Source organism: Fukomys damarensis, unplaced genomic scaffold (assembly GCF_012274545.1).
Source record: "Fukomys damarensis isolate Sample0158 unplaced genomic scaffold, DMR_v1.0_HiC HiC_scaffold_24, whole genome shotgun sequence".
Lineage (NCBI taxonomy): Eukaryota > Metazoa > Chordata > Mammalia > Rodentia > Bathyergidae > Fukomys > Fukomys damarensis.
Genome location: NW_022900936.1, coordinates 9,848,562 through 9,874,144, shown reverse-complemented (window position 1 = coordinate 9,874,144; position 25,583 = coordinate 9,848,562). Strand labels below are relative to the sequence as shown.

The window sequence follows — 25,583 nt, the reverse complement described above, 5'->3', positions numbered from 1 at the left end:
CGCCTTACTGGGACCCACGGCGCTGGTGCTGGTGGCCGGGGCGTCGTGGCCGTCGCCCGCAGCCTCAGGTGAGAGACGCGGGGTTCGGGCTCCAGGGCTCCCCCCGCCCAGAGATGCTTTGGAAGCGGGATGGCGGAGAGGAGGGGACTGTCGCGTCTCTGGGAAACCTCGAGTCTTCTGTGCCGCCTGGTTTGGGGACCGTAGCCGCAGCTGGAAACCTCTGCGGACTTGAAAATCAAACTTGGAGAAGGAAGATCCTTCCACATCACGCGCATGGGATCCTGGGTACCTCCGCCTGGACTGGGGGCGCCCTGCCCGCCGGGAACCCTGGGGCCACGCCCCAGCAACCTTGAGGCGAGTTTGCCCCTTTCCGAAAAATCCGCGGCTCGGCTGCCCAGATTGATGGTAAACAAGGCCTGCGGTAATTTTCCTCAATGTGTAAACAGTTGCGCTGCTGCCCCACGGGGGCGTGAAATCAGTGCTGCAGAAATTTGCTGTGCCCTCAGGATTGTATACACTAATAAAAAAGAATAATAAAAATAAGACAGGAAGCCACCAAGCTAGTTTGTTGCTATTCGTAATTCTCAGCTGCCGTGCAGCAGGGGAGTGGTTACTTCTCTGAGGTTGACCGGAGAGGTAATTTTGTAGTGACCTAGGGTACCGAAAGAGAAGCAGTGGGAAGCATCCAGGCACAGGAATTCAGGAGGTCAGTGGTAGCGGATGCTGGTGCCTTCAAAGTACTTAACTGTTGCCCAGAAAGCCATGCTCCTCTATGGTTCATGATACCTACTTCTCAGCCTCTCCACTAATAGTACAATGCCTATGATATGGGTGCCAGGGTCTTGGTACAACTTGTGGTGATTTCTTTGAAGTCTTTTATTCATGAAAATTTTTCATTAAACTCATTTTTGCTTCAATGTGAAAAGAATTACCCGCAGAATTTTCGTGTAAAATTGACATTCTAGGAGAATTAAGAAATCAGTTTTAAACTAGAGAACTTCTGAAATGTAATTTATAGACAGCATTATGAAGTTCTTAACTATATGCCAATATGTAATTAAATATTTTACTTTCAGAACTGTAGACATTATTCTCATTTTACAGATGAGGAAACTGAAGCACTGAGATTGAATAACTTGGCCAAGGCCATATAGCCAGCCAGTGGCTGAGTGGGAAGTCGTACCCTGAAAGTGTGGCCTGAGAGCCTTATCACTTAACCAGACTGCACTTGTTTCCTTAAGACCAAACAATGTAAGATTTTGATGATCTACCTCTATGTTAAGGGTCTACTTATCAGTTATTTTTCAATTAAATAATGTTCTATTTCCCCAGTGGAATAATAAGGTTGAAAACCAAATGGCATGCTAACCTAAACGAGATTGTTATGTTGTTCTCTTTCAGAAGTCATAATATTCATACTTTTCAACCTAACAAGTACACTTCTGGGAACCAAGAAAGTTGCCCAAAATATGGGAGCAATTTTTATTTATATTCATATAGATGCGCATGCTTGTGTTTACGTCACACATAGTAAGCTCTACATCAAGATGAATGTGACAGGTTGAAGGTTAAGGGTGTCAGTAAGTCCCCCGTTATGCATTTTATATGTTAAGAAGGTAAAATAAGGTATTATTAATAGGAGATTGCTAAAATACAAACAGAAAAATCTGTGAAAACTAAGATCTTGTTTAATATCTGTTATTTCCATGTCCCTATTTATTAATCAGTTATTTGTTGGGGTCTCCTTCAAGAGGAGGGGGCTTGGGGAGACGACTGCGGACACAATGAATGACCAAAAGCTGATGGCTAATGGCAAAGTTTATTTCTCACCCAGGGTCTTTATAGTAGTTTCAAGGCCACACACAAAAGCATGATCACAGCAGTTTGATGATTAACAGCAGTTACGAGCAGTGATTAACAGCAGTCATGAGCAGATACACATTGTTCAAACTAAAGACCTAACATCTAGATAAAACAGCATCAGTTTATGACTAAAAGGGAGTGTAAACTGGAAACAGGAGCAAAGGAAAGATTGGGGGATTGTTTGCGGGTCGAAGGACGTGGCTCCAGCACGTTGCCTTCGGGACACCTGTGCCCCAGTGAGAACAGCATTCCAGGACTCAGGGTCAGCGCTTCGGCCGTTCATGCTCTCCTTCCCCAACAGTTATCTGTGGGTCTTCCAGGTGCCAATAGAGCCTTCTTCTCTTAGCAACAGGAGGACTGCATGCCTGAGGATATCCCTAGTTCTACTCTATCAGGTTTCTTCCTCCTCTCTCATGGCCCAAAAGTACTAGAATAAACTATTCTGAATAGCATACTGTAAATACTACCAGTGAGTGCTGTTCAATCTTTTGTTGACCCCTGTATACACTTTGGCTGCACAGAATCTATAAACTCAAGCAAGTAGAATGAGAATCAGTTTTAAAAGATAAGGGACCAGGCATGAAGGTGCACACCTGTAATCCTACCACTCAGCAAGCTGAGGCAGGGGGATCGCCATGCTTGCCAGGTCAGCCTGGGCTATATAGTGAATTCAAGCCTAGCCTGAACTATATAGCAAGACCCTGCCTCAAAAACAACAGAAAATACGATATATGGAAGTATATTCTGTTCAGCGATTAAGTTTCAGAGAATCTGAGTGTGAAACTGAAAAGTGGAGGAAGGGAGGATCCAATGGTACTTCCTTACGTTTAAAAGGAAAATTATTTTTTCAGAAAACTTCTCCTTTGATTCCATACAATAATATCATACTGAAAGACATCCCAATAAAGAAAGTTCTGTAAAGACCTTTGTGGTCTCTAAGGAAATAATATGATTGCCCTGAAGCAGAAGTAAAAGCTAGAAATACAGTGGAACCAGAAAAAAAGTATGAAAGCTGTCCTTAAAAATTATAAATTAAAAAATGAAGAGCCAGTATTTTGTGACACTTAAGAAGTTCTGGTCTGGGAATGTACATCCATAGTAATATACTTGCCTACTGTGAGGGAGGCCCTGGGTTTGATCCCCATCACTGCAAAACAAAAAATTCCTGTGAGCCCGGCCTTATGCTGAGTACTCTGAAAACGGCAGATTAAGTAGGAAGCTACACAGACTCTGCCCTTGAGAAACTTGCCAATCTGCCTTGATTATGGGGAAAACTGATGATAACAAGAAAAATACCAGAGATATGAAATATATCTCCCAACCTGTTAACTGTGATACCCCAAGTTCTTGTTCTCTAGAAATTGAAGAAAATCCTAGGAGCAAGGGAGGTTAAGAGTAGGAAGATCTTTATTGATAGGAAAGCTCCTGAGGGGAAGGAGGGGTACCCAGTGTGTAGCCAGGGGAACCCACTTTACATAGGAGTTTTATAGGGTGAAACCCATGTGGGTACAACAGGGGCTACAGCCATGAATATCCAATAAGGTTACAAGTCCAATCATGTAGGTAATGGTGGTCCAGTTGGGAAAGAAGTCACATAGCAAGCATGGATGGAAAAAACAAAGATTCTCTTAGTGGTAAGTCGGGAGTTCTCTGGTCACCCACCAGGGTGGTTGGTGTCTATCTAGACTTCAGTAGATCCAGTGTTTGTTCTTTGATGAAGTATATTGGACTGGTCATCTTGTCTTTATCTTGAGGCCTGGTTTTCAGCCTGTGTGTCTTCAGTGACAGCTGTGGTGTGTTTCATCTTTGTCCTAACTTTCTTGAGGACCTAACCTTATCTGACTGCCTATAATATTTCTACCTAGCTTATCTATCTTAGTATCCTTACATTTAAAAGAAAAAATTTAATACTACACCTGGACAAGTTTACTCTGGTATAATTGTAACTGACATAACTCTTTTGGACCTTGAGTCTTAACGAAAAGCCCAACCCCAATAGGATGACCTTAGATAAGCAGAGAAAGCTATACTAATATCAGACAAAACAGACTTTAAACCAGCTGTCCATGCAAAATAACTCTGTTTTAAAGGAAAATAAGAAAATAGCTTATCCCCAGCCAAATCCGAGTGACCATGGCTTGGAAATATGGATTCACATTACCCTTAATGATGCAGTCCACCATGGAAGGGGATATGTGAGCTTTTATAGCCACAGAACAAAGAAAGTCATAAATCAACAATTCAGTAAATACACTGGTGAGATTCTACATAGGCACATTAAGATAAAGCTTGGAGTCTCTGACCATTGGATTGAATTATCCACTGCATTCTTAGCAAGATTAGTCAGGTCAGGAATTTCTTTCACCTCTTTGTCATGAGACTTAAGTCAAATACATCAGACCACCTGTAATGACTTGTTTTTCACAGCCCTTCAGTGGACTTATCTCAGGCCTCCCAGTGCCTTATACAGGCAGATGGTGCTATATCTCCTTTTGGAAGGAAGGAATCCATTTCTGATACTTGTTTTAAGAGTTCTGCTGGAGTATAGTTTCTTTATAAATGCTTACTTCATACAATCAAGGTTATATATAAGAGAAACAAGGACATTATAGATTAAGAAAAGGTTCAATACAAAAAGATAATTATAGAGATTTATGTATCTAAAACCATCAAAATATCTGAAGCCAAAACTCATAAAATTAAAAGGAAAATAGTTCTATAATACTGGTTGGAGACTTCAGTACTCCCTTTTTCAAATGTATAGTGCAACTAGTCTAGTTGACAAACTAATGTCTAAATTTTTAGCTTACCTAAGCCTAACTGAATAAAGGAGAATGGTATTTGCATAGTAAAATGTACAATATAGTCAATGTATATAAGTTGCCAAACTTCTTTTTCTTATATTTTTATTGTAACACTTATAAAAAGGACAAATGGTCCATGGGCAGTAGATTACATATACCTTAGATAGACGATTAAGCAAATAGAGGGCACTATCAACATAGTAAAAATACATTTCACAAAATGGGAGAAAATATTTGCAAACCATATTTGTTGAAGAATTAAACAAATAGAGAATTTCCAAACTCACTGACAACAAAACACCCCAGTTCAAAAATAACCAAAGGACTTTAATATTTATTTCTCCTAAGAAGTTACACAGATGATCTAGTAAACACATGAAAATATACTCAACATTGCTAATCATTAGGAAACTACCAATTGAAACCACAGAGAGGTAATGCCTGACCTCTATTAAGATGACTGTTAAAAGAAAATAAATGTTGGTGAGGATGTGGAGAAATTGGAACCCTTGTGCAGTATTGAAAATCTAAAATTGTACAGCTGCCACAGAAAACAGTACAGGAGTTCCTCCTGACCTCCTACTACTATATAATCCAGCCACTCCACTTTTTCATTTAAAAAAAAATTGAAAATGTTCTCACAGAGATATTTCTATATCCTTCTTCATCGCAGCTTTATTTGCAATAGCTAAATCATGTTCAAAAGCTTTGTTTCCGTTTTTTTCTTCTATTTTCACTTTTTTTCTTGTCCCTTCCTTTCTTCCTCCCTCCTCTCTTATTCCCCTTCCCATTTGAACACTTTTCTCCCCATCTCCCAACATCCATTATACATCTCGGTCCTTATTTCCACATTCAGTTTCTCGCACCAGAATATCATGCCAATACCAGCGAACTTTATGCTTAATGGTTACAACAGTTAATTCTTACATTGTGTGTAATTTGCCACACTTTCAAAAAATGAAAAGGAATACATTTGCCCTCAACAAGTATTTGAAGCCGAGAACACCTACTGAAGTGTGGGACTGAGTGGTGCGTATCGGAAGGTTCAGCATGTAAGACCAGCCAGAGCAACATGAGCTCAGGGAAGGTACTCAGGGAAGGTTTTCCGTAAGGGGTTGGATTGGAGCTGGACCTTGGATGACTTGTGTTGTCAGAGACAGAAGTATACTGCAGATGGGAGGGGCCAGAAAGGAAAACTGAGAAGAGGTAATCCAGCTGGTAGAAGATTTATGTTAGAAGTAGTGAGAAATAAAGTAAGTCTATCAGTAGAAGTCCCAAGGAACAAACAGGAACACAGTTTTGATGTATTGGTGTAGAGACCTCCTTTGGTTCCTGAGGGCTCAGCTCATATATTCATACCTCTGTCCATCAGTGTTATGTGGCTTCCTGAGAAAGGCCACCAACTTTGAAATCACATGTTTAGTTCTCTGAGTATCCAAAGCCCTATGCGTTGTGATTTAAAAAAAAAAAAATACCGTGGTTTTGTAATGAAGACACATTACCATTAGTCTCCTTTGAAATACTCCCCTTTGCTTCAGGCACATTTATCCCATCATTCTTGCCACCTTCTGAAGCAGTTTTATAAGTCCTCATGAATCTTTTAGTTGCCTGTTGTGGCTGCCTCAATGTCCGAATCTATTCAAAACATTTACCTTTCATGGTCATTTTGACTTTGAGAGCCAGAAGTCACATAGTGCCAGATCTGGTGTAAAATGGTAGGTGAGGACATAACAGTAATTTTATTTGACAGAAATTGCTGTAAGTGTTTTGAAGGAGTGCAGGACATCCAGGCAGCCACGGCAGCACAACTAAAAACACTCATGAGAGAGGACTTCCAGAATCACTTCAGAAAGTGACAAGAATGATAACTGTTTTTGAAGCCAGGAAAAGTATTTTGAGGGAAATGAATGATAATGTATCTTTTACTGTAATTTTTTTTATTTAAAAGCACACCATATTTTTTCCTTACATCTATCTCTGAACAAAATGTGAGAGCAAATTGAAGCTGTTAAAATAGTTGAAACTTGTATCCTTTACATCTTTATCACTCTGAGACCAAAAAAAGTTCTATTTTTATACAGGTTTTTTTTTTTTTTCAGTTAAAAGACAGTGCTCTTTATGGATGGCAAAATACCAAAATAGAATTAGCAGATGACCTGTGTGAGCTTTTTAGATTTTTTAATATAGCAGGTCCCCCTTGTCCACAGTTTGAATTAGCTGTAGTCATCTACAGTCTAAAAATATTAAATGGAAAATTCTAAGTCCACACAGGATTTAGAGTATGGTGACGAACTCTCAGCCATGCCCAGCTTCAGAATCCTCCCTTTGTCCGAAGTACCTGTGGAAGACTGTTGCACTCTTATCACCATGCTTTTGTTCAAGTAACCCTTTCTAAATTTGATAATAGCCCCAAAAGTGCAAACTTTTATTACAGTATATTATCATTGTCCTACTTTTGTTTATGTCATTGATCTGTTACTGTGCCTAATTTATAAATTAAACCTTATCATAGGTTTATGTGTATGTGCTGTGGGCTGAGCCTGAAGATGGCCCTTTTCTGCTCCCTTTATCCTCCACAGCTTAGAGCATAGTGTAGATCCTTGATGGCACAGTCCTGGGAGACAGTTACAGTATGTATCCTTCTCTGTTCCCTTCCTGTGCATGCCCCATCATGAAATAATCATGCTACATTCTACCTAGGCCACATAGGCCAATTAGCACTGTTTGCCCTGCCTTCTCTTCCTGTGTGCCTGCCACTATAAATAAAGAATGCATGGTGCTCCAGGTGGCCATTAGCTCCAGACAGGCTGTGGTTCCACTTGGTCCCAGCTATCAAGAGTAATCTTGGTCTTCATCATCTTTTCTTCATCTCCCACCTCTCTCCCCGGTTTAGGACCCTACTGCAGGTCACGGCATGTATGGATATGAAAGACATACACTATGAAAAAAATAGTCTGTTTAAGGTTCAGTTGTATCTGCAGTTTCAGGCGTCTACTCCCGGGTCTTGGGGTGGATCCCTAACAGATAAAGAGGGACTACTATATACGAGGGGTGATCGATTAATACAGTAAATGTTTGAATTTTGAAAATTTAACTTGTACAAGTACAGTAAAGAGCACATTGCCAAGAATCATAGAATAAGTATGTTCAAAATGAGGGGGAGCATTTTGAGGAGAGTTAATGGCAATGTGTCTTTTACTATAATACATTTTTTTAGCCGAACATTCACAGAATCTTTTGACTTTCCTTCAATTGTCAAATGTTTACAGCAATTTCTGTCAAAACCATTACTGTGTGTCTCTATCTACCTTATTGACCAGATCAAGCCCTATGCAACTTTTGGCTCTTCCCCAGAGTCAAAATGACCATGAAAGGTAAATGTTTTCAATCAATTTAGGACATTGAGGCTACCATGACAGTGTAACTACAAGATACTCATGAAAGAGGACTTCCAGAGCTGCTCCAGGAAGTGGCAAGAATGATGGGTTTGATGTGTCTGACATGGCGGGGGGGATATTTGAGGGTGATTAATGGCATTGTGTCTTTTACTCTAATAATTTTTTTTAATTTACATTCACTGTATGTTTTGTTTACATTTCATACTTTGTTATATTTAAATGCATTCACTCTTTAATCATGGATGTAAAGGAAAGAAAAACTTTTTTTAAATATCATACAATGTATATATAAATATTTTGTTTCTTGTTGCCTTTATAGATGAAAAAAGTCTAAAACCTCCTCAGAAAGTAGAGGTCTCCATCATAGATGACGACTTTACCCTGAAGTGGAATGGGAGCCAGGAGTCTATCAGGAATGTGACTTTTTCAGCAGATTATATAACGTAGGTGACTATTAAAGATTTGCTGAATGATCTGGCTGGTTTTATAATTTTATCTATCACCCAATCTCTTGACAGGTTTGGAAAATTTTTATTTTGTCTATTAGAAATGTTGTTGGTTTTACAGAGTCTTTGTAACTTCATTTCTACAGTGACTTAGTCAAATTCATCTTTGAAGCAAAAGAAATTTGGGAATGAAGGTGATAGATATCTTTTCTGATCCACAGCCATTCCCATACTCCTCTGCCCTGGGTGTTCTGGAGTCACTGAAATATGTATTAGCATCTGTACCAGAGCATACCTGGAGACTATGCACCATTTCCTGAATGGCCTGTCCATGCCCTGGGAATAGGCTACCCAGCCTCCTGTGCTGAGGTTTTCCTATTATCTTCATCATGTTCAGTTTCTTAGTTTTAGATACAATTTATAAACAGCAGGATATTGACTGGACTCTCCTTCCACAGACTGAATGTTCGTGGAGTTTCAGTGCCTCTTCCTTAGTGCTGACTTTCTGCTTCATAGTTACCAGAGGACAGGCAGGCGGGGAGCTGCAGAAGGAAGGCTTGTGGAAGGGACTTCAGCTCCATTTCCCAGCTGTTCAGCACCACCCTGACACTGCTGTTTCCACTTGCTACTGAAACTAGGATATTAATCTCACAGTTCTGTAATTGTGTGTGTCTCTGTGTATGTATATACGTGTATTTATATAGGAATTTTCTTTAAATTGTAAGTTTTGCTACCAAGTTGTTTTTTGCCTTAGTTCAGAATTTTCTTATTAAACAACTGACTTATTTCACATAAGCAGGGATTATTTCACATACCCTTATTTTAAAATACCCTTTTAGTAAAGAATAGAGAGCCCATGCCCTATATCCAAGTTCTTTCATAAATTCTTAAGGAATTTGCTTAAGCTAAATTCCTCAGTTCATAGTCTTTTGCCCTTCTGTTCTGACTTTAGCATCAGTTGCCTTATTTCAGTGTTTCCTTAATCCTGGTTTGTTTTGCAAGCTCTATAAACAATTCCTTGCAGATCCGTGCCACACTACAAGCTGGAGAGATGCCAGCATTAGTGTAGTGCAGTATGGACTTGAGCCAGGCCACATGCATTTAAATCCATCCTCTGCTAATTTTTCTCTGTGTCACAGTTTCCTTACTTGTTCAGTGGAGATAATAACAGAAATGATCATATATAGTTTATCATCCAAACCAAGATGCTTGAGAGAGTGTGGAAAGAAGTCCTTCAACTTAAATGAGCTGGAACAACAAGCTTAAATTCCACCCAGCCAGGCATATTGGGGCCCAGTGACAAAGTTTGTAACTCAGTAGGTTGTTCTGAGTATTGAATAGTGAAGTGTATATTACCTGATCAGGAGAGTGTCACAAAGCAATCAACTGAACTGTACTTAATATTGGCTGCAGACAAGTAGTTATTAATGTGGTGTTTCTCAAAATGTAGGACATATACCACTGGTAAAAATAAAATGATACACAGTGAATACATAAGTTGTTACAATCTCAGTGCTCATAGAACATAGGCAATCTCAGTACTTGTAACTTATATCTAAACTGGATGATGTTGTAATGTGTAGCATCTGTTCCTTCATTCATCAGATACTGACCAAATGCCTTTTAAGCCTCACACTCCTCTGTGTTATGAGAATAACTCAGTGAGTAGGAGGGATGAAGGTGGTATGAAGTTTTATTAACTGTATCTATGAAATGAATCATATTAGTTATATATACATATTTTATTCAGATCATATTTGCTTTGGTCTTTTTATTGTATATGATAAAGAATTTTTTAAAGAAAATGTAAAAGTATTTCCCACTGCAGTGGCATCCTTAAATGCAAAAGCAGTTTAATAAAGGATCCACTCCTGCAAAGAACACAGAAAGGGTGATAGCAGGTTGGAAGCATATTAAGGCTGTTTTAATTTGGGGCAAGGGGTTCAGGGGAGCGCTAGGAATTGAACCCAGGGTTCTCTGCCACTGAGTGACATTCTCAGCCCCTGCCCCTTTTGAATTGTTTGTTTTACACTACTGGGGAATGGATTCAGTGCCTTGTGATAAGACACATCCCTCTTCTTTTTTTAACTTTTATTTTTTCCTCAGCCCTTTTTAGTTTTTACTTTGGGATAGCATTTTCACTAAGTTGCCCAGTGTAGCCTCAAATTTCCAATCTTCCTGCCTCAGTCTCCCAAGTAGCTGAATGACAGGAATGTGCCACCATGCCCAGCCCTGCTCCTTTTTAAGAAGTAGAATCTTGGGCTGGGGATTTAGCTCAGTGGTTCCACCACCTGACTCGCAAGCAAAAGGATCCAAGTTCGATCCTTGGAACCAAAAAAAAGAAGAAGAAGTAGACTCTAGTGTCAGTATCTCAAATATTTTGTCATAAAGGATCCATTTGCCAGAAATAGGCTTCTTGAAAGAACAGTTTATTTCAGTGGTCAGGGACTAAAATCAAGAGCTTTTAGCAGCTAATTGGGAAAAGCCGAGTTGATCACATCTGCGTATGGATGGGCCAACACTGGGAGAGAGGTAGTGGCAGCTGGCAGGGAGAGATTTCATCTGAGAGAGAAAGGGTTCAACACAAGAGATGTTAGCAGCTCTAACTGGAAAGCAGTTAGGCTTATACAGTATTGAAGGGGCTAAGGGTGTCTGGGGTGGGATGTTTATGACTGAGATGCCCAAGGACAGCCTGCTCAGGTGTGTAGACAGTCACTGGACATCTCGGTGCCAGAGGGTTGTGTACTTCCTTTTGAGTCCATTTGCCCTGTTCACTGAGATGCTGCTGCTGTTTGCCAAAAGCAGCCCCTCTGCTTTATCATGTTTGTTTGTGAAGGACTCACTGAAATCAGACCTGATGTTTTCAGATTGACCAGTCCCAGTAGAAGAATGCATCTCCTTATGTTAACATTTTAAGTTTTTTGTTTGTTTGTTTGTTTGTTTCTGGTAGTTATCATAGAATTATGGAGAGCGGGAAGCAGAGGAGTGGTTTGGTTTTGGAGCAGGCATCAGAAACCCTGAAACCACACTGCAGCTGAAGTCTGCCTTAGGACAGGTAACCTATTCATAGGAGGATGTAGAAAGGGATCATCAAATCCAATTCCCAAATTTTCAATAAAAAGATAACACCAGAAATGCAAAATCGTCCCAGAGTCACACAACGATGTTGTACAAAGCCGACACTAAATCTCCTTTTCCTTTATGGGTCATTTATTTCTCTGCTTCCTTGGAATTCATTTAATGCAACCACCCATGAAGTTAGATAGAAAACTATATTTAAAACTAGCCATTTCTACTGAGCGACAGCTCTGCTGTGGGGCCTCTATGGACTGAGGACATCCTGGGACCCTAGGGCCACGTGTGCCTGGCTCCCCTGGCACGGAGGCTGAGTTAGTTTCTTTTCAGAAAGAGGGAGAAGAGGTATCCATCAAATTGGCTGTTGCTTTTCCCTGTGTGTAAAAAACCCATTATGGAGACGATTGTGAATTCAGCTTGATTGCCCACTGAATCTACACTGAAAGAAAGATTTCTAACAAGGGGCTTATTATATTCCTGTCAGTAGAGCAGGATACTTTGCTTTTCTTAGCAGAAAAAGCTAATGTAAAATAACTACCATGTAATTCCTTTTTTTATTTTTACAGGTATACAGTGGCTACTTTCTTAGGAACCTTTCTTACCTGGTAGTTGTTTTGTTTCCTGGGTTGTTGTTAACTGGGGGTGGGGAGTGCTCAGCTGCAATAGGGGCAGAACAGCCCTGTAGCCAGTTTCCTGTGGGACATCCTCTTCCATGGCTACATCTGGCCCTATTTCCAATCCAGGCTTATCCTAAGGCTGCCTCAGCACCTCCCACATCCTCCAGGGCCACGAGAAGCTTTTCTCTTCTTGCTTTACGTCAGGAGTTCACACAATTTGGAGAGAGGGGTTCAAGGTAAAATAATCCACCTCTGCCTTCATAACCATCAGGAGAGCCCCAGCACCTGTTTTCTGTGTCTGCTGGTGACCATATGGTGGCTTATCTGCTATTCGAAAACTGTACTTACATAACTAATGTGTGCTTTCTCTTTTGTAAATGCCTGATTTAAAAAAGAGAAGAAAAAAAGCTTGGCATATTTATCTGCTTCACAGTGTACCTGCCCCCCTTCCCTTTGAAGCAGGTGACACTGTACAGTGAAAGGACTTTGAGCATAAAAAATAACAACTGTATATGTCTGAGTTATTCCATTTCATAAGTAGTGACTTGGTTTATAGGTATCGTGACAGAGTAGAAGCATCTACACACTCAGATGTTAACAGGACAGTGAGTCAAATAGAGGAAATAGCTTCTCAAGATAGCTTTACAACGATAGTAACTAGAAAACATAGTTGACACTTTTATTTATGCATTTGCTCATTCATTCATTTGTATGTGTGTGTGTTTTTTTTTAAAGATCTGAGATGGATAATTGGATAAAATTGCCTGGGTGTCAACATATCACAGGTTCAAAATGCAACTTCTCCTCGCTTGATATAAATTTTTATGAAAATATTACTTTGCGTATAAGAGCAGAAGAAGAAAAACACACTTCTTTGTGGTATCACACTGACACGTTCATACCTTTTGAGAAAGGTAAGAAACGGCTGACTGAATTATATACTGGTAAGCACTACCAGAGAGCTCTCTTTCCAGGCTCATCCGTTTACATCATGTAAAATCTCGCTTTCGAAAAGAAAGAACAAAGATTTCCTTAAACCTAAACTTCCCTCCCGCTGTGGCTCCTGGTTTCTGCCTTCCTGTGAGAAGTGGCTCTCAAAGTGTCGTCCCCAAGACCCTTTCAGGAAATCCACAGAAACAAAACTGTGTTCATCGTTATGAAATTATTCTGAGTTATCATTCTGAGACTTAAGTGCCTTTTTCCTTCTCAGTCTCTCGTGGATGGTGGGATTCTCCACAAGAGGCTGTCAGTCATCATGATGCAATGATTCATTGAATGCAGCTGTAATGTCCATGTGTCTTATTTATTCATCCAGGCATTAAAGAGCTTTGAGAAAGCTGTAAAACAGCATCACACTTCTAAGTTTTCTCATTTTGTAAAAAACTTATACTTAATTTTGTGTGTGTGTGGTATGGGGGATCAAACTCAGGCCCTTGTCCTTGCAAGGCAGGCAGCAGAACCACTGAGCTAAATCCCCAGCCATGGAAAAAAAAAACTATAAAAAGTGTTTGTAACTGTGTAGTGGATTTATGGTTGTTTGTAATGAATTCATAAATATTTTATAGTTTATCAGTTTTCAATAATTTTTTATTTTTTATTTATTATATCTTTGGTACCGGCAGTCGAACTCGGATCCTTGCACTTGCAAGGCAGGTGTTGGAACCACTGAGCTAAATCCCCGGCCCTATAATTTATCAGTTTTAAGGTTTAATATGCTGATTATCAAAAGACATACTGCATATATACAGAAGCTTTCAGGGAGGCTCAATAGTTTCTTTAAAAGTATAAAGAGGTCCTGAAACCAAACATTGCAAGAAACACTCTTCTGTACCAAAATTCAACACAGAATGGGCCGTACTCTCCTCCTGTGCTGCTTTTTCCCTGTGTTCCTCCTCATCCCTCACCATTCAAGCTCTGTTCCTCCTCACTGCACTGCAGCCACTCTTCGCGAAGTGATGAGTGACCTCCCAGGGGAGGTGACTTCCCAGCCTCTCCTGGCCCGGTGCCCTGGAGAGTCAGTGTGGTCATCACTCCTTTCTCTGGACGCTCTTTCTTTACCTGCTCTGCAGGGCCCAGCTCTTTCCAGGGTCTGCTCACTGGTCGCTCCAGTGCCCGTTTCTCCTGTCCCACACTTAGATGTTGGGTGGCTGCAGGGCCCAGCTGTACCTCCTCTGTACTCATTGCCCTGGTCATCTTCTGACCGGCTTTCCATACCATCTGCGTGCTCTTGACTCCCCAGTCTGTGGCCCCATTCCTCCTTTCTGTCTTTCCACGTGTATCACCGTCTCCATTCAGCATCTTGCCTTAGACATTGAAAGGCATCTCACACTTACGATGGTCCAACAGAGCCCTCCATTTCCCCTCAGAGCTGCCCTCCTGCGGTCCCTGGCGTCTTAGTTGATCGTATCACTGTGTGCTCAGGTTAAGCACCTTTGACACCTCTTTCTCCCTCCTTGCATCCTGTCTGTCGGCACAGTCCCTGTGACCCATCCACACAGTATATCTGAGTCTTCCTCACTCTCACCCTTTCCTGAGCCGCTTTTCGTGCTTCACTTGATTGCTTACTGGTCTCCCTGCTCATCTTCACACTTAACCAGGGCTACCTTCCCAAAACCTGACTAAGGATTATGACATCCTCGGCTAGTCTCGGCCCTCTGATTTCACAGATTCTGGCCTCTTTGCTACCTCTCTGATCTCTTTTTCAGCTGTTCTCAGACTTCCTAGCTCCCTCATTGTCTCTTGAAAATGTAAAGCTCATTTCCATCTGAGGGATTTTGCATTTGATACCCCTCAGCCTGAGCAGCTTTTTCCCTAGATATCCGCATGGCTCCCTTTCAGGCTCATCTTGAATGTCTCTCCCTGAGAGGTTTTTTTTCCTGCCTTACCTAAAATAGCATTCGCTACCATTGTACATCCATTCCTTTATCTTACCTTATTTTTGTTTATGACACACATAGCATCATACGTATTTACTTATTTATTTGAGGCTTTTTGCCATCTATCCCTCTAGAGTGTAAGATCCACAAAACTTCCGTTTTATCATGCACCGCTCGTATTAATTACTTGTGGAGTGAATGTTTGGGCCTGGAATTAACAAAGCTACATAGTCATTGTTTGGATTTGTGCAGCTCACCTTGGTCCTCCAGAAGTACGTTTAGAAGCTGAAGATAAAGCAATAATAATATACTTCTTCCGTCCCGGAAGAAAGGATGATACTTCTATATGGGATATGGATACTACAAGCTTTTCATTCAGCTTAATTTTCTGGGAAAACTCTGCACATACGGAAGTAAGCATTATTTTTTACCTGTGTAAAATGTGATGTGGAGAAAAATAAGGTAAATGAATTCTAAAATTTGACTTTATAGTTTTTATAGAAGAGATTGCTTTTTTATTACAGCAACAAATTGAAACTGATCATTACATGGATAAAATTTATAACCTCTCACCAGAGACGACTTACTGTTTGAAAGCTAAAGCAAGACTACCTTTGCAGAATAGATCTGGTGTCTATAGTCCTGTATATTGTATAAATACCACAGGTAAGGACCATTTGCTTTAGATTCAATAACCTGCCGGTTTAACAACTGTTAAGACTTGGGACCACAGCTCAGACTTATGACCCACATTTGGACTTATGATGCAGGAATGTGAGCAGCATTGTGGCCTTATGGTAGCGTCTTCTACAGTACAATACTAAAATTGTTGCTGATTGAACTGTATAGTACAGTACTGCAGTTTTGTGTCCTGTTATACATTACAGTACTGCATGTAAGAGTTACCCAAATAAAATCAAAGTCATCCAGTTGGAGTTTCCTTTGACAATTTCTTTGTTCGGAATGTTGTAATTAATATACATAATTTCTTATTTAATGACCTGGTCACAGGAATGGAACTTGGTTGTTTAACAAGGAATGTCTGTATGTAATGTTGGCATTTCTCCTGATGATTTATGTCTGTATAATGAGTTAATGAGTAACAAAACAAAAGCATTTATATAAGCAAAAAATATTTGGGGTTTTTGTCTAAGTAAATAATGAAAATTAACTCTATTTCAATTCAGGTATTTTATAATGAAAAACATCTGTTTTTATTTGCGCAGAATCCATAAAAAGAGGGAGTAAGTTTCTAGTAGAATGGTTAATCTTCCAAAAACTGAATCTCTCTAAAGGAAATATTAAAATATGAAAGCATCCTGATATGTTTAGTTATTAATACCTTGTCAGTAATTACAGTCAAGGATAGGAGCTAGGGTGTTTGTTATAAATTTAATATGCTTTATTTCTTAAAACCAAATAGTATAAAAAGGTATAAAGTAAAATTTTCCTATCCTGCCATCTTACTCCCAGTTCTGTCTCTCAGGAGATAGGCATGACTAGCAGTTTGTGTATATCCTTTGGTACATTTTTAGGGCACATATGAGCATATATACACAGATGGAGAGTTCTTTAATTTTGTTTTTATTAAATTTAAAAAGAAGCTCCTGCTGGATGTGTTTGTTTTATTTATTTTTGTACAGACTTCACTCATTTTCTTTTTTTTTTTATTGAGTTTATTGGTACTTTTTTAGGTATACAGTACCGTTACATTCACTCATTTTATTTTTCTTGTGTAAAAACCCTATGTTGTAACTGCCACTGGACAGAGACTCTGGCGTGAGTTTTCACAAGATGGTGGGTGAATTCCTGGTAGGGAGACAGTGAACATGGTCTCTTTCCAGAGGTTGGGGTCAGGTAGCTATAGGTCTTGGAGATGGCATCAAAGGTGGCCTTGGCAAAGTTGCCCAGAGAGGTGGTGCAGCCCCTGGCAGAGGAGTAGCAGTCGTCAATCCCATCCATCAGCAGAGCTTCTTGGGCACAGGGGCTGAGATGATGCCAGTGCCCCTGGGGACAGGGATCAGACACCAACACAGAGCCTCAGCAGTCCGTCACCTTGCAAGGGACAGTGTGGGGCTTGCGGATCTTGTTCCCCCAGTAGCTTCTCTGCATGGAGACAGTGAGGAGCTGGCCAGGATGATGGCCCTGCAAATGGCAGTGGCTACTTCTTAGAGCACTTTACACCCAGACTAGTGTAACCGTTATAGTCCCCAATGGTGTCAGATGTCTTGAATGTTGTCAGTGGCTGGCACAAGTTTGCTTCTGCACAGGTGTGATCTTCAGAACTTCATCTTGAGGGATGTCAGTGATCTCACTCCTTGATGGGTAAGGAGAAGAGATACATTTCCTCCAGTTAGTTGATCTTCATATCCTTGCCCAGCCAGGCCAGCTTGGTTACTGGAATCCATTCCTTGTCCTGGGCCTTACTGCTTCGAGCTCCATGGCCTTGACCCCAGCCCCTGCACACCCACGGCCTTAAAGGCCACTGCCTAAGCCTCCACTGCTTGCCACTGCTGGCCTCCTATACCTGGGCCTCCCAGCCTTCCCACTGCACCAGCATCGTCTGCCATTTGGTATTTTCCTGGGGAAGAAGCTGGATGTGTTTATTTTGTATCTTGCTTGTTCAAGGCAATACGTTGAGAATATCTTCCTGTATCAGTACATACAGATCTACCACATTCTTTTAAATGATAGCATAGAATTACACAGAGTGACTACACACCATAACTTACTTAAATATTGCCTTGTATTCACAAAATATAAGTATTTTATCATCTTGTACATGCTGTTAAGAATTTTTGCCATATATAATATCACAGGAGTAAAAATGTGTGCTTTTTTGATGTTTTCTCTGACTTCTAGTTGAACATAAGCCACCTGCACCAGAAAATATAGAAGTTGGTACTCAAAATCAGAGCTATGTTCTGAAATGGGATTACGAAGATAGAAATGTGACCTTTCGAGCTCAGTGGCTATAGTAAGTTCTTTTCTGTCAGTCTTTTGCCTAGGTGTTGTGATTGTGCTTTCACACTTCAGCCACCTGCAACTCCTTGAACGCAGAGTGACTGAGAGGCAGGTGGACACATTGGAAACTTGAGAAATCGTGCAGTGACAGCATTAGGCAGTATTTCCACCATGTGGATACCATCAACATGAATCGCTTTGAGAGCGTAGACAGTGAGGTACAGTAAGGACAAGATGAGTTCTGAATATTTAATACTATTTTTATTTGTAAGGTTTTATGCTTAAGTTTTTAATCATGACTGTGTCTAAAAACCCTCTACCATTGTCCTAAAAATGTAATCGTTGTTTTTGCACATCGGTATGAGCTACCTCTAGCCCTACTACTCTGTCGCACTCTGGAGCAATCTTTGGTTGTCTTATGTGTTAGATGTATGTATCTGCTGTATTGTGAGTTTCCTGTGGGTGAGGGAACTGTTCCAGTGACCTTAGTCGCTAACAGTGCCTGGCTTATTATAAGTACTCAGCACATGATTACTGAATTAATGTGTTTCCCTTTCTTTTTTTTCTTAAAAGTGCCTTTTCAAAACTGATTCCTGGAGACAACTTAGATAAATGGAAACAAATATCTAACTGTGAAAATGTCAGAACTACATATTGTGTATTTCCTCAAAATATTTTCCTAAAAGGAACTTACTTTCTCCGTGTGCAAGCATCTGATGGAAACAACACATCTTTTTGGTCTAAGGAGAAAAAAGTTAATACTGAAATGTACTGTAAGTCAATAGTTTTTTGGGTTTTTTTTAACTTGAGACTATAATTCTCTGGTGTGTTGCAAGTTTTTAAAATTGTTTGGCAATATCTATTCAGCTATTATATCTAATTGCACACTATTCCTCCACGCATTGTTTCTAGATACCATATTTCCTCCAGACATTTCCATGAAATCCACTAGTGATTCACTGCGGGTCTTTGTCACAGCTCCAAAAGAGCCCTGGAACAGATTTCACCCATTCATTTATGAAATTATTTTTTGGGAAAACACTTCAAATACTGAGGTAAGATTTGTGTCTTAGAATAGCATAATTTTGTATATTGGAGTTAGAACTCTGATTTGGGTACAAAAAACTTGACTTACATTTTGGGAGGAATTTTTAAACTTTAAAACCGTGTGATGATGCATCCAGACATGGTGGCACACGCCTGTAATCCCAGCACTCGGGAGGCTGAGGCAGAAGGATCACTGTGAGTTCGAGACCAGCCTGGACTACATAGTGAGTTCCAGGTCAGTCTCAACTACATAGTGAGACCCTGTCTCAAAAAGCCAAAAAAAAACAGACCGTGTGATAAGCCATGCACCTGTTTGCAATGTGAAAAATGCCAGCGTTTGTTCATGTTCTGCGTGGTCAGGCTGTGGATTCGCTGTGTCTTGGGCTTAGTGTGCTAAGCCCTGACCTGGAGCCCGGTGTTACTGAATCTAAACCATTTTTAATGTGATTCCTACCTATTTGCCTAAACCAAGGTTTCTTGACCCTGTATAACCTTGGGCATAGTAATTTCTTATTTTATTTTTTCAATTGATATATGCATGTTTGCGTGATATAAAGATTACATTCCTTTGGGGAGTTGGTACATGTGTACAACACATCTTAATTCTTTTTCCATCCACTTCCCCTCTCCCCTTCCACCTCCCTGTATCTCTTGGTCCCCTTCCCTTTTACAAAAGTTCTGCCTCCTTGTTTCTTATTATCTATCTTTTATTTTGCTCTTCAATTTACTTATAATTTTGGCTTTTCATAGTAGAGAAACCATGTGTTCAGAAGATACTTAGCAACATATGTGGCCTCTACCCACCAGATGCAGGTCAGTCTCCTACATAGTGAGACCCTGTCTCAAAAAGCCAAAAAAAAACAGACCGTGTGATAAGCCATGCACCTGTTTGCAATGTGAAAAATGCCAGCGTTTGTTCATGTTCTGCGTGGTCAGGCTGTGGATTCGCTGTGTCTTGGGCTTAGTGTGCTAAGCCCTGACCTGGAGCCCGGTGTTACTGAATCTAAACCATTTTTAATGTGATTCCTACCTATTTGCCTAAACCAAGGTTTCTTGACCCTGTATAACCTTGGGCATAGTAATTTCTTATTTTATTTTTTCAATTGATATATGCATGTTTGCGTGATATAAAGATTACATTCCTTTGGGGAGTTGGTACATGTGTACAACACATCTTAATTCTTTTTCCATCCACTTCCCCTCTCCCCTTCCACCTCCCTGTATCTCTTGGTCCCCTTCCCTTTTACAAAAGTTCTGCCTCCTTGTTTCTTATTATCTATCTTTTATTTTGCTCTTCAATTTACTTATAATTTTGGCTTTTCATAGTAGAGAAACCATGTGTTCAGAAGATACTTAGCAACATATGTGGCCTCTACCCACCAGATGCCTTCTGGGTGTGACAGGCAGAAACATCTCCAGACACTGTCAAATGTCCCACTACCAAGGAGACAAGATTGTTCTAAGGGAGCAAAAGAATTTCAGATATCGTGATGGTTTTTGGCCCTCCACACCAGATAACCACATTGATTCCTTGTAGAACACCATCAAGAAATCAACCCTTAAAATTTTCATGTAAAGTTGATAAGTTCTGTAACTTCAGTTGCTATTGTAAATTGAGAGCAAGTTCCAGTGTCTAGACTGCTTCCATTTTAGTTATCTGGCTATTCTGTCACATAGCCTAACTTAGCCCATTGAGAATTAGTCAGCCTTCAGCAATCCTGAGATGAGACAAACCTGAATTCATGTCCTATGCTAATAAATTGTGTGACTAATCTAAGACAAGTCACCTTACCTCTTTGACATTCTGTTTCCTCTCTAATGTGCTGGTAATCATAACAGCTAAAACCTTCTTTTAAAAAAGGGTGTTCATAAGGTTTGAAGAGGGTCACATGAAAATAGAACATTGCTTTGACAAATAGTAAAGATTGAATAAATTTGAGTTGCCATCTTTTCCTATCATGCTTTTTACATAAATCACCCAGTCATTCACCCACACAATATGCTCGGTGAACCTGTTCAGCAGACACGTGGAGTGCTGCAGTGCTCATCCCGCTCACTGACACTGGCCGCGGAGGGTGGAGCCCAGTGGCCGTGCTGCGGGCAGAGGCAGCAAAGGCTCAGCTCAATGCTTGCCCTGTTTTCTGGGGGTTGAAAGCCTATCCGCCTGTGGAGGCCAAGTCAATGGAGTGGCAGAGGCCTGACCCACAGCGTCAGTGGAACCTCCTCCCGCCACTCCCTGGACTTGTGCCTGAGAAAAGTACATAATTATGTTTTGAGCCATGAAAAGTTGGGGTGGTTTCATTACATACACTGTTGTATTAATTGCTGACCAATACAGAGAGGAGCAATGATCTCATTGTACAGACAGGAAGGGCCGGGGATTTAGCTCAGTGGTTCCGCTGCCTGCCTTGCAAGCGCAAGGTTCTGAGTTCGATCCCTAGTACAAAAAAAAAAAAAAAAATCCTATAGATCAGGAAATAAGGCATAAAGTAATTAAATAACTTGCAGCAAGCACACAGCAGTTTGAAGCCAAAACCCTGCTCTCAGTCGTTCTGTTACAGTAGCAGTTAAACTGCACCAGCATGTGCTCCTTAGATCAGAGATGTCCCAGGGATGTATCATCTTAGTCACGACACCTTTCACTCAGTTACAGTGAGTTGCTCAAATATAAATCAAATTTATATTTCCTAACTACATACCAACTGCTTGAGAGAGGCCAGCATTAAATTGAATGTGAAAGAATTCAGAAAATCAGATAATCCCCTATCTGATTTCACAAGGTGATTAATTTTATCAATGATTTAATTATTTTATAGAGGAAAATTATAGCAAAAGAAATGGACATTGCTATCCCTAACTTGCAACCACTGAGGCTATATTGTGTCAAAGCCAGGTGGCACCTTCTGGAGGACGAGAGGAATAAAACCAGTGCTTTCAGTGCTGCAGTATGTGAGCAAACGAAGCCAGGTGAGGGACTCGTACTATACCTTTTACGGAATGTAACCAGACTCGAGAAAAATAGAAAATTGTAAGACATTCCTCCTCACTACAAAAGATAGGAGAGTGTCTTCATGAACTATATGAATCAAAAGTAAACTTTCCACCAAAAAGTAAAATACTATACCAAAAAGCTTCAAGCTAAGTGCTTCGCTTTTAGAAATTGTTGTTTGTTTGCTGTTTTGGGTGTTTGCTTGCTTGTTTTAGGAGGGTTTGGGTGTTTTTGAGACAGGGTATTGCTGTGTAGTTCAGGCCGGCCTTGAACTCACTTTGTAGCCAGCCCAGGCTGACCGCAAACTGGCAGCCATCCTCCTGCCTCAGCCTCCCAAGTGCTGGGAGTACAGGCCTGTGCCACCATGTCCAGCTCAGAAACATTTAATGCTTTATATTTCATCTGGTATCCACATCATTCATTTTCTTTAATGATTGCTCTTTATCATGAAAAACTGCATTCATTTTAATTCTTTACATAATCTTTGATGATATGAAAACAGAAGTAGTTCTATTGTGAACTTTTTTTTAATGTGTGAGTGGTTGTCTAATCAATCTTGTATTTTACAGTTGCTAGAGCTGACTGGTAGAGCCTTACAGAATATTTTGAAAAGTTTGCTAGCTGAACGTAGTAGAATATTCACTGGAGAATCCTCACCTGTTGGGCTCTGTATGTCGATTCTGTGTTCTTCCCTTCAGAGCTCTTAGTTCAGTGTCCAGGGTGAACTCAAATGCAAATATCATTACTCCCTGTTGCACACTCAGTGTTATGGAAATACTCTTAAGGGTATTGTTTAATAGATTTCCTTTCATATAGCTAGTCTTACATACATTCATTGTGAGTCAATACACGTACTGATGCTGAACACCCTCTGTGTCTTTTTTAGGAACTTTTTCTACCATGTGGATAGTAATTGGAATTTTGCCCCTACTGGTCATAGTCATCTGTGTTATGAAAATCCTTCAGAGGTGTCTCAACTATGTGTTTTTCCCGGCACTTAAACTTCCTTGCAGTATCGATGAGGTTTGTCACTTTTCTCTGTCTACAGCTAGAAGATAGTTTGATTTCCACAATATATAAGTTTTCTTGGTACATAGTAAATAATTCAGGTAGATTTAGAATATTTTCCTCGGTTTCCATAAATTCACTGTAGAAACAGTCATTTAATATTGTATAGTAGTTTGTTTTTAAGCACCCATTTTTCTGACTGTTTGGCTACTGAGGCATTTGTTTTACATTTGAACTCTGTGATTCTTGACTGTGTATCACAAAGACTCAGTCACTTGGTGTAAAAAGTGTATTCTGTGGATGAAGCCACAGAATGTGAAATTACTAAAATCAAGAGTTTATTTTCATGACACATTAGTTTTTTACCGGACCCTTTTATGAGGGTAGCATGTTAAATAAAAGCACTATATTGCCAGGCATGGGGGTGCGTACCTGTAATCTCAGCACACAGGAGGCTGGGGCAGGAGGATGCTGCAAATTTGAGCCTGGCCTGGGCTGCATAGTGAGTCAAGGCTAGCCCAGACTACATAGCAAGATCCTGTCTCCAAAAAGAAAAAAAAATATGTAAACTCATTATTGATTTCCATCTAGACTTTCTAATTCCATTGGTATGTTCTTAGCTGATTTTTAAAATCTTTGTGCCAAAAAATAAGTTTTCTAAATGATAGACATAAAAAACTAAAGTTATCAGAAAACTAATTAATTTATTATTGTAAATAATCCTTTTCTATTCCTTCTCTCTTTTAAATTAGAATTTCTCTGAACATTCATTTGGAAATCTTCTACTTTCTACTTCTGAGGAACAAACAGAAAAATGTTTCATAATTGAAAACACACAAAGTGTTATCATAGCAGAGCAAACTAATGAAATTGATGAAGACTGCAAGAAGTACGATCCCCAGACCAGTCAAGATTCAGGAAACTATTCTTATGAAGGTGAAACTCTGGAAAGTCAAATAAGTGAAGAGCTTCTGCAGCAGAAAGTCCTATCTCCAGGAATGATCTCCTGAGTCCTCCGTTGCCCCAGGAGTTTGTCCTAGCACTGAGCTCTCAGGGCCTGCACAGAGGCTGTTCGCTTGTGGGGAAGGAAGACAAGCTTCAGATCAAGGTCTTGACCATACAGGCAAGCATCAAAATATAGTGAGAGGGTCTGGAGCCAAGTGTGCTGCCTTCGTCTGGGCTGTCTGATGAGTTAGCTCTGAGCATGGCCACCGTCTTCCCAGGGCTTCCGTACCACTGTGCTGCATTCTGTGGCTACAGAGAATGTATGGCTACCTCAGGTAATTCTGCCATACTGCTGCTGGCTTCCTTTGTTCTCCATTTCGGAGACTGTAGGAGATATTTAGGTCATTTGAGGTAGGCCTTTGTGATATTTACGTAGAAAAATCTGAATGCCGTTATCAACTTGATTTTCTGCAAAGTAACCACAGATGCCAGGAAAATGATGATTAAAAGTATTGTGAGAACATTGGCTTCTGTAACACAGATACCTGTCCTTACATTCAGATTTCCTAATTCATAACCTACTAGAACAATAGCTTCTGATTAGGATTTTGAGTCACTGAAGTCCTAGAGAGCAGTTACTAATTTTAAGAGAAGCCATTGTTCTGTTTTTTATCTCAAGAGTATGTACTGATTAGGTACAGTATACATAGGAAATAGTCTTAGGACCAGAAAATACCCATTTTAAAAAAGAGAAGTAGACTCATAAGGAAGACAAGTGAATTTGATGAAAAAGTAAGAATAATGTGTACAATCTTTTTAGCCCATTGTGTTTTTATGGCTTAGCTGTGTCACTTTAAAACCAGACTACCAGGCGTGGTGGTGCATGCCTGTAATCCCAGCACTCAGGAGGCTGAGGCAAGAGGATTGCCAAGAGTTGAGGCCAACCTGTGCTGCATAGCGAGTTCAAGGGCAGCCTGAACCATAGCAAGACCTTGTCTCAGAAAAGTAAAAGGAAAAATAGTGTCTAGCAGTATTCAGATGTCCCTTCCACTCAGCCTGTACACACTTGAGAAAAATGCAAGTTATTCAATATCAAGACAAGGGGAAAGAAGCGAAAGGAACAAAAGCCTAATGTTTAAAAAGCTAGACATCGTAGCACACACCTGTATTCCCAGGACACAGGAGACTGAGGCAGGAGAATCACTGCAAGTTGAAGGCCAGCCTGTGCTATAGCAAGACTCTGTCTCAAAAAACAGAAGAAATTACACCATGCTTTCCAAAGGCACCCGTGGCTTTCTCTTACGTGACTTAGCATTTGGGATCATCCATGGGTGTCCTCTATCAGCAGGAAGTCTAGGAATCCTGGTGGCCTCTAGGACAGAGTTCTCCCTCCAGTGACTGCAGGAGGGACCCGAGAAGTTGTGAAGGCATGTTGGGGAGGAAGATGACCAAGGCCAACACCTCTGCCGAGGTGGCACAGTCATCCTGGTGGAAGGGAAGGTTGGGGTGCCACAGTGCTCCGCTCCTCCTGGGTGCAGACACAGGTGTGCA

General features: G+C 40.4%; 1 protein-coding gene and 1 pseudogene across 1 annotated transcript in view; one reads left to right on the top strand and one right to left on the bottom strand.

Annotated features, from left to right (window-relative positions):
• The window catches only part of Ifnar1 (interferon alpha and beta receptor subunit 1), a 29,294-nt gene extending 4,329 nt beyond the window's left edge, over positions 1-24,965 (top strand). Inside the window, exons 4-14 of the mRNA XM_010608715.3 lie at positions 5-68; positions 8,385-8,508; positions 12,939-13,117; positions 15,332-15,492; positions 15,604-15,745; positions 17,942-18,056; positions 18,617-18,816; positions 18,956-19,098; positions 21,907-22,057; positions 22,966-23,102; positions 23,840-24,965. Coding sequence (XP_010607017.1) covers positions 5-68; positions 8,385-8,508; positions 12,939-13,117; positions 15,332-15,492; positions 15,604-15,745; positions 17,942-18,056; positions 18,617-18,816; positions 18,956-19,098; positions 21,907-22,057; positions 22,966-23,102; positions 23,840-24,097 — 1,674 coding nt within the window. The 3' untranslated portion in view covers positions 24,098-24,965. The remainder of the gene's footprint in view (positions 1-4; positions 69-8,384; positions 8,509-12,938; positions 13,118-15,331; positions 15,493-15,603; positions 15,746-17,941; positions 18,057-18,616; positions 18,817-18,955; positions 19,099-21,906; positions 22,058-22,965; positions 23,103-23,839) is intronic.
• Positions 16,802-17,756, bottom strand: LOC104851462 (annotated as a pseudogene).
• Positions 24,966-25,583: the final 618 nt, after the last annotated feature.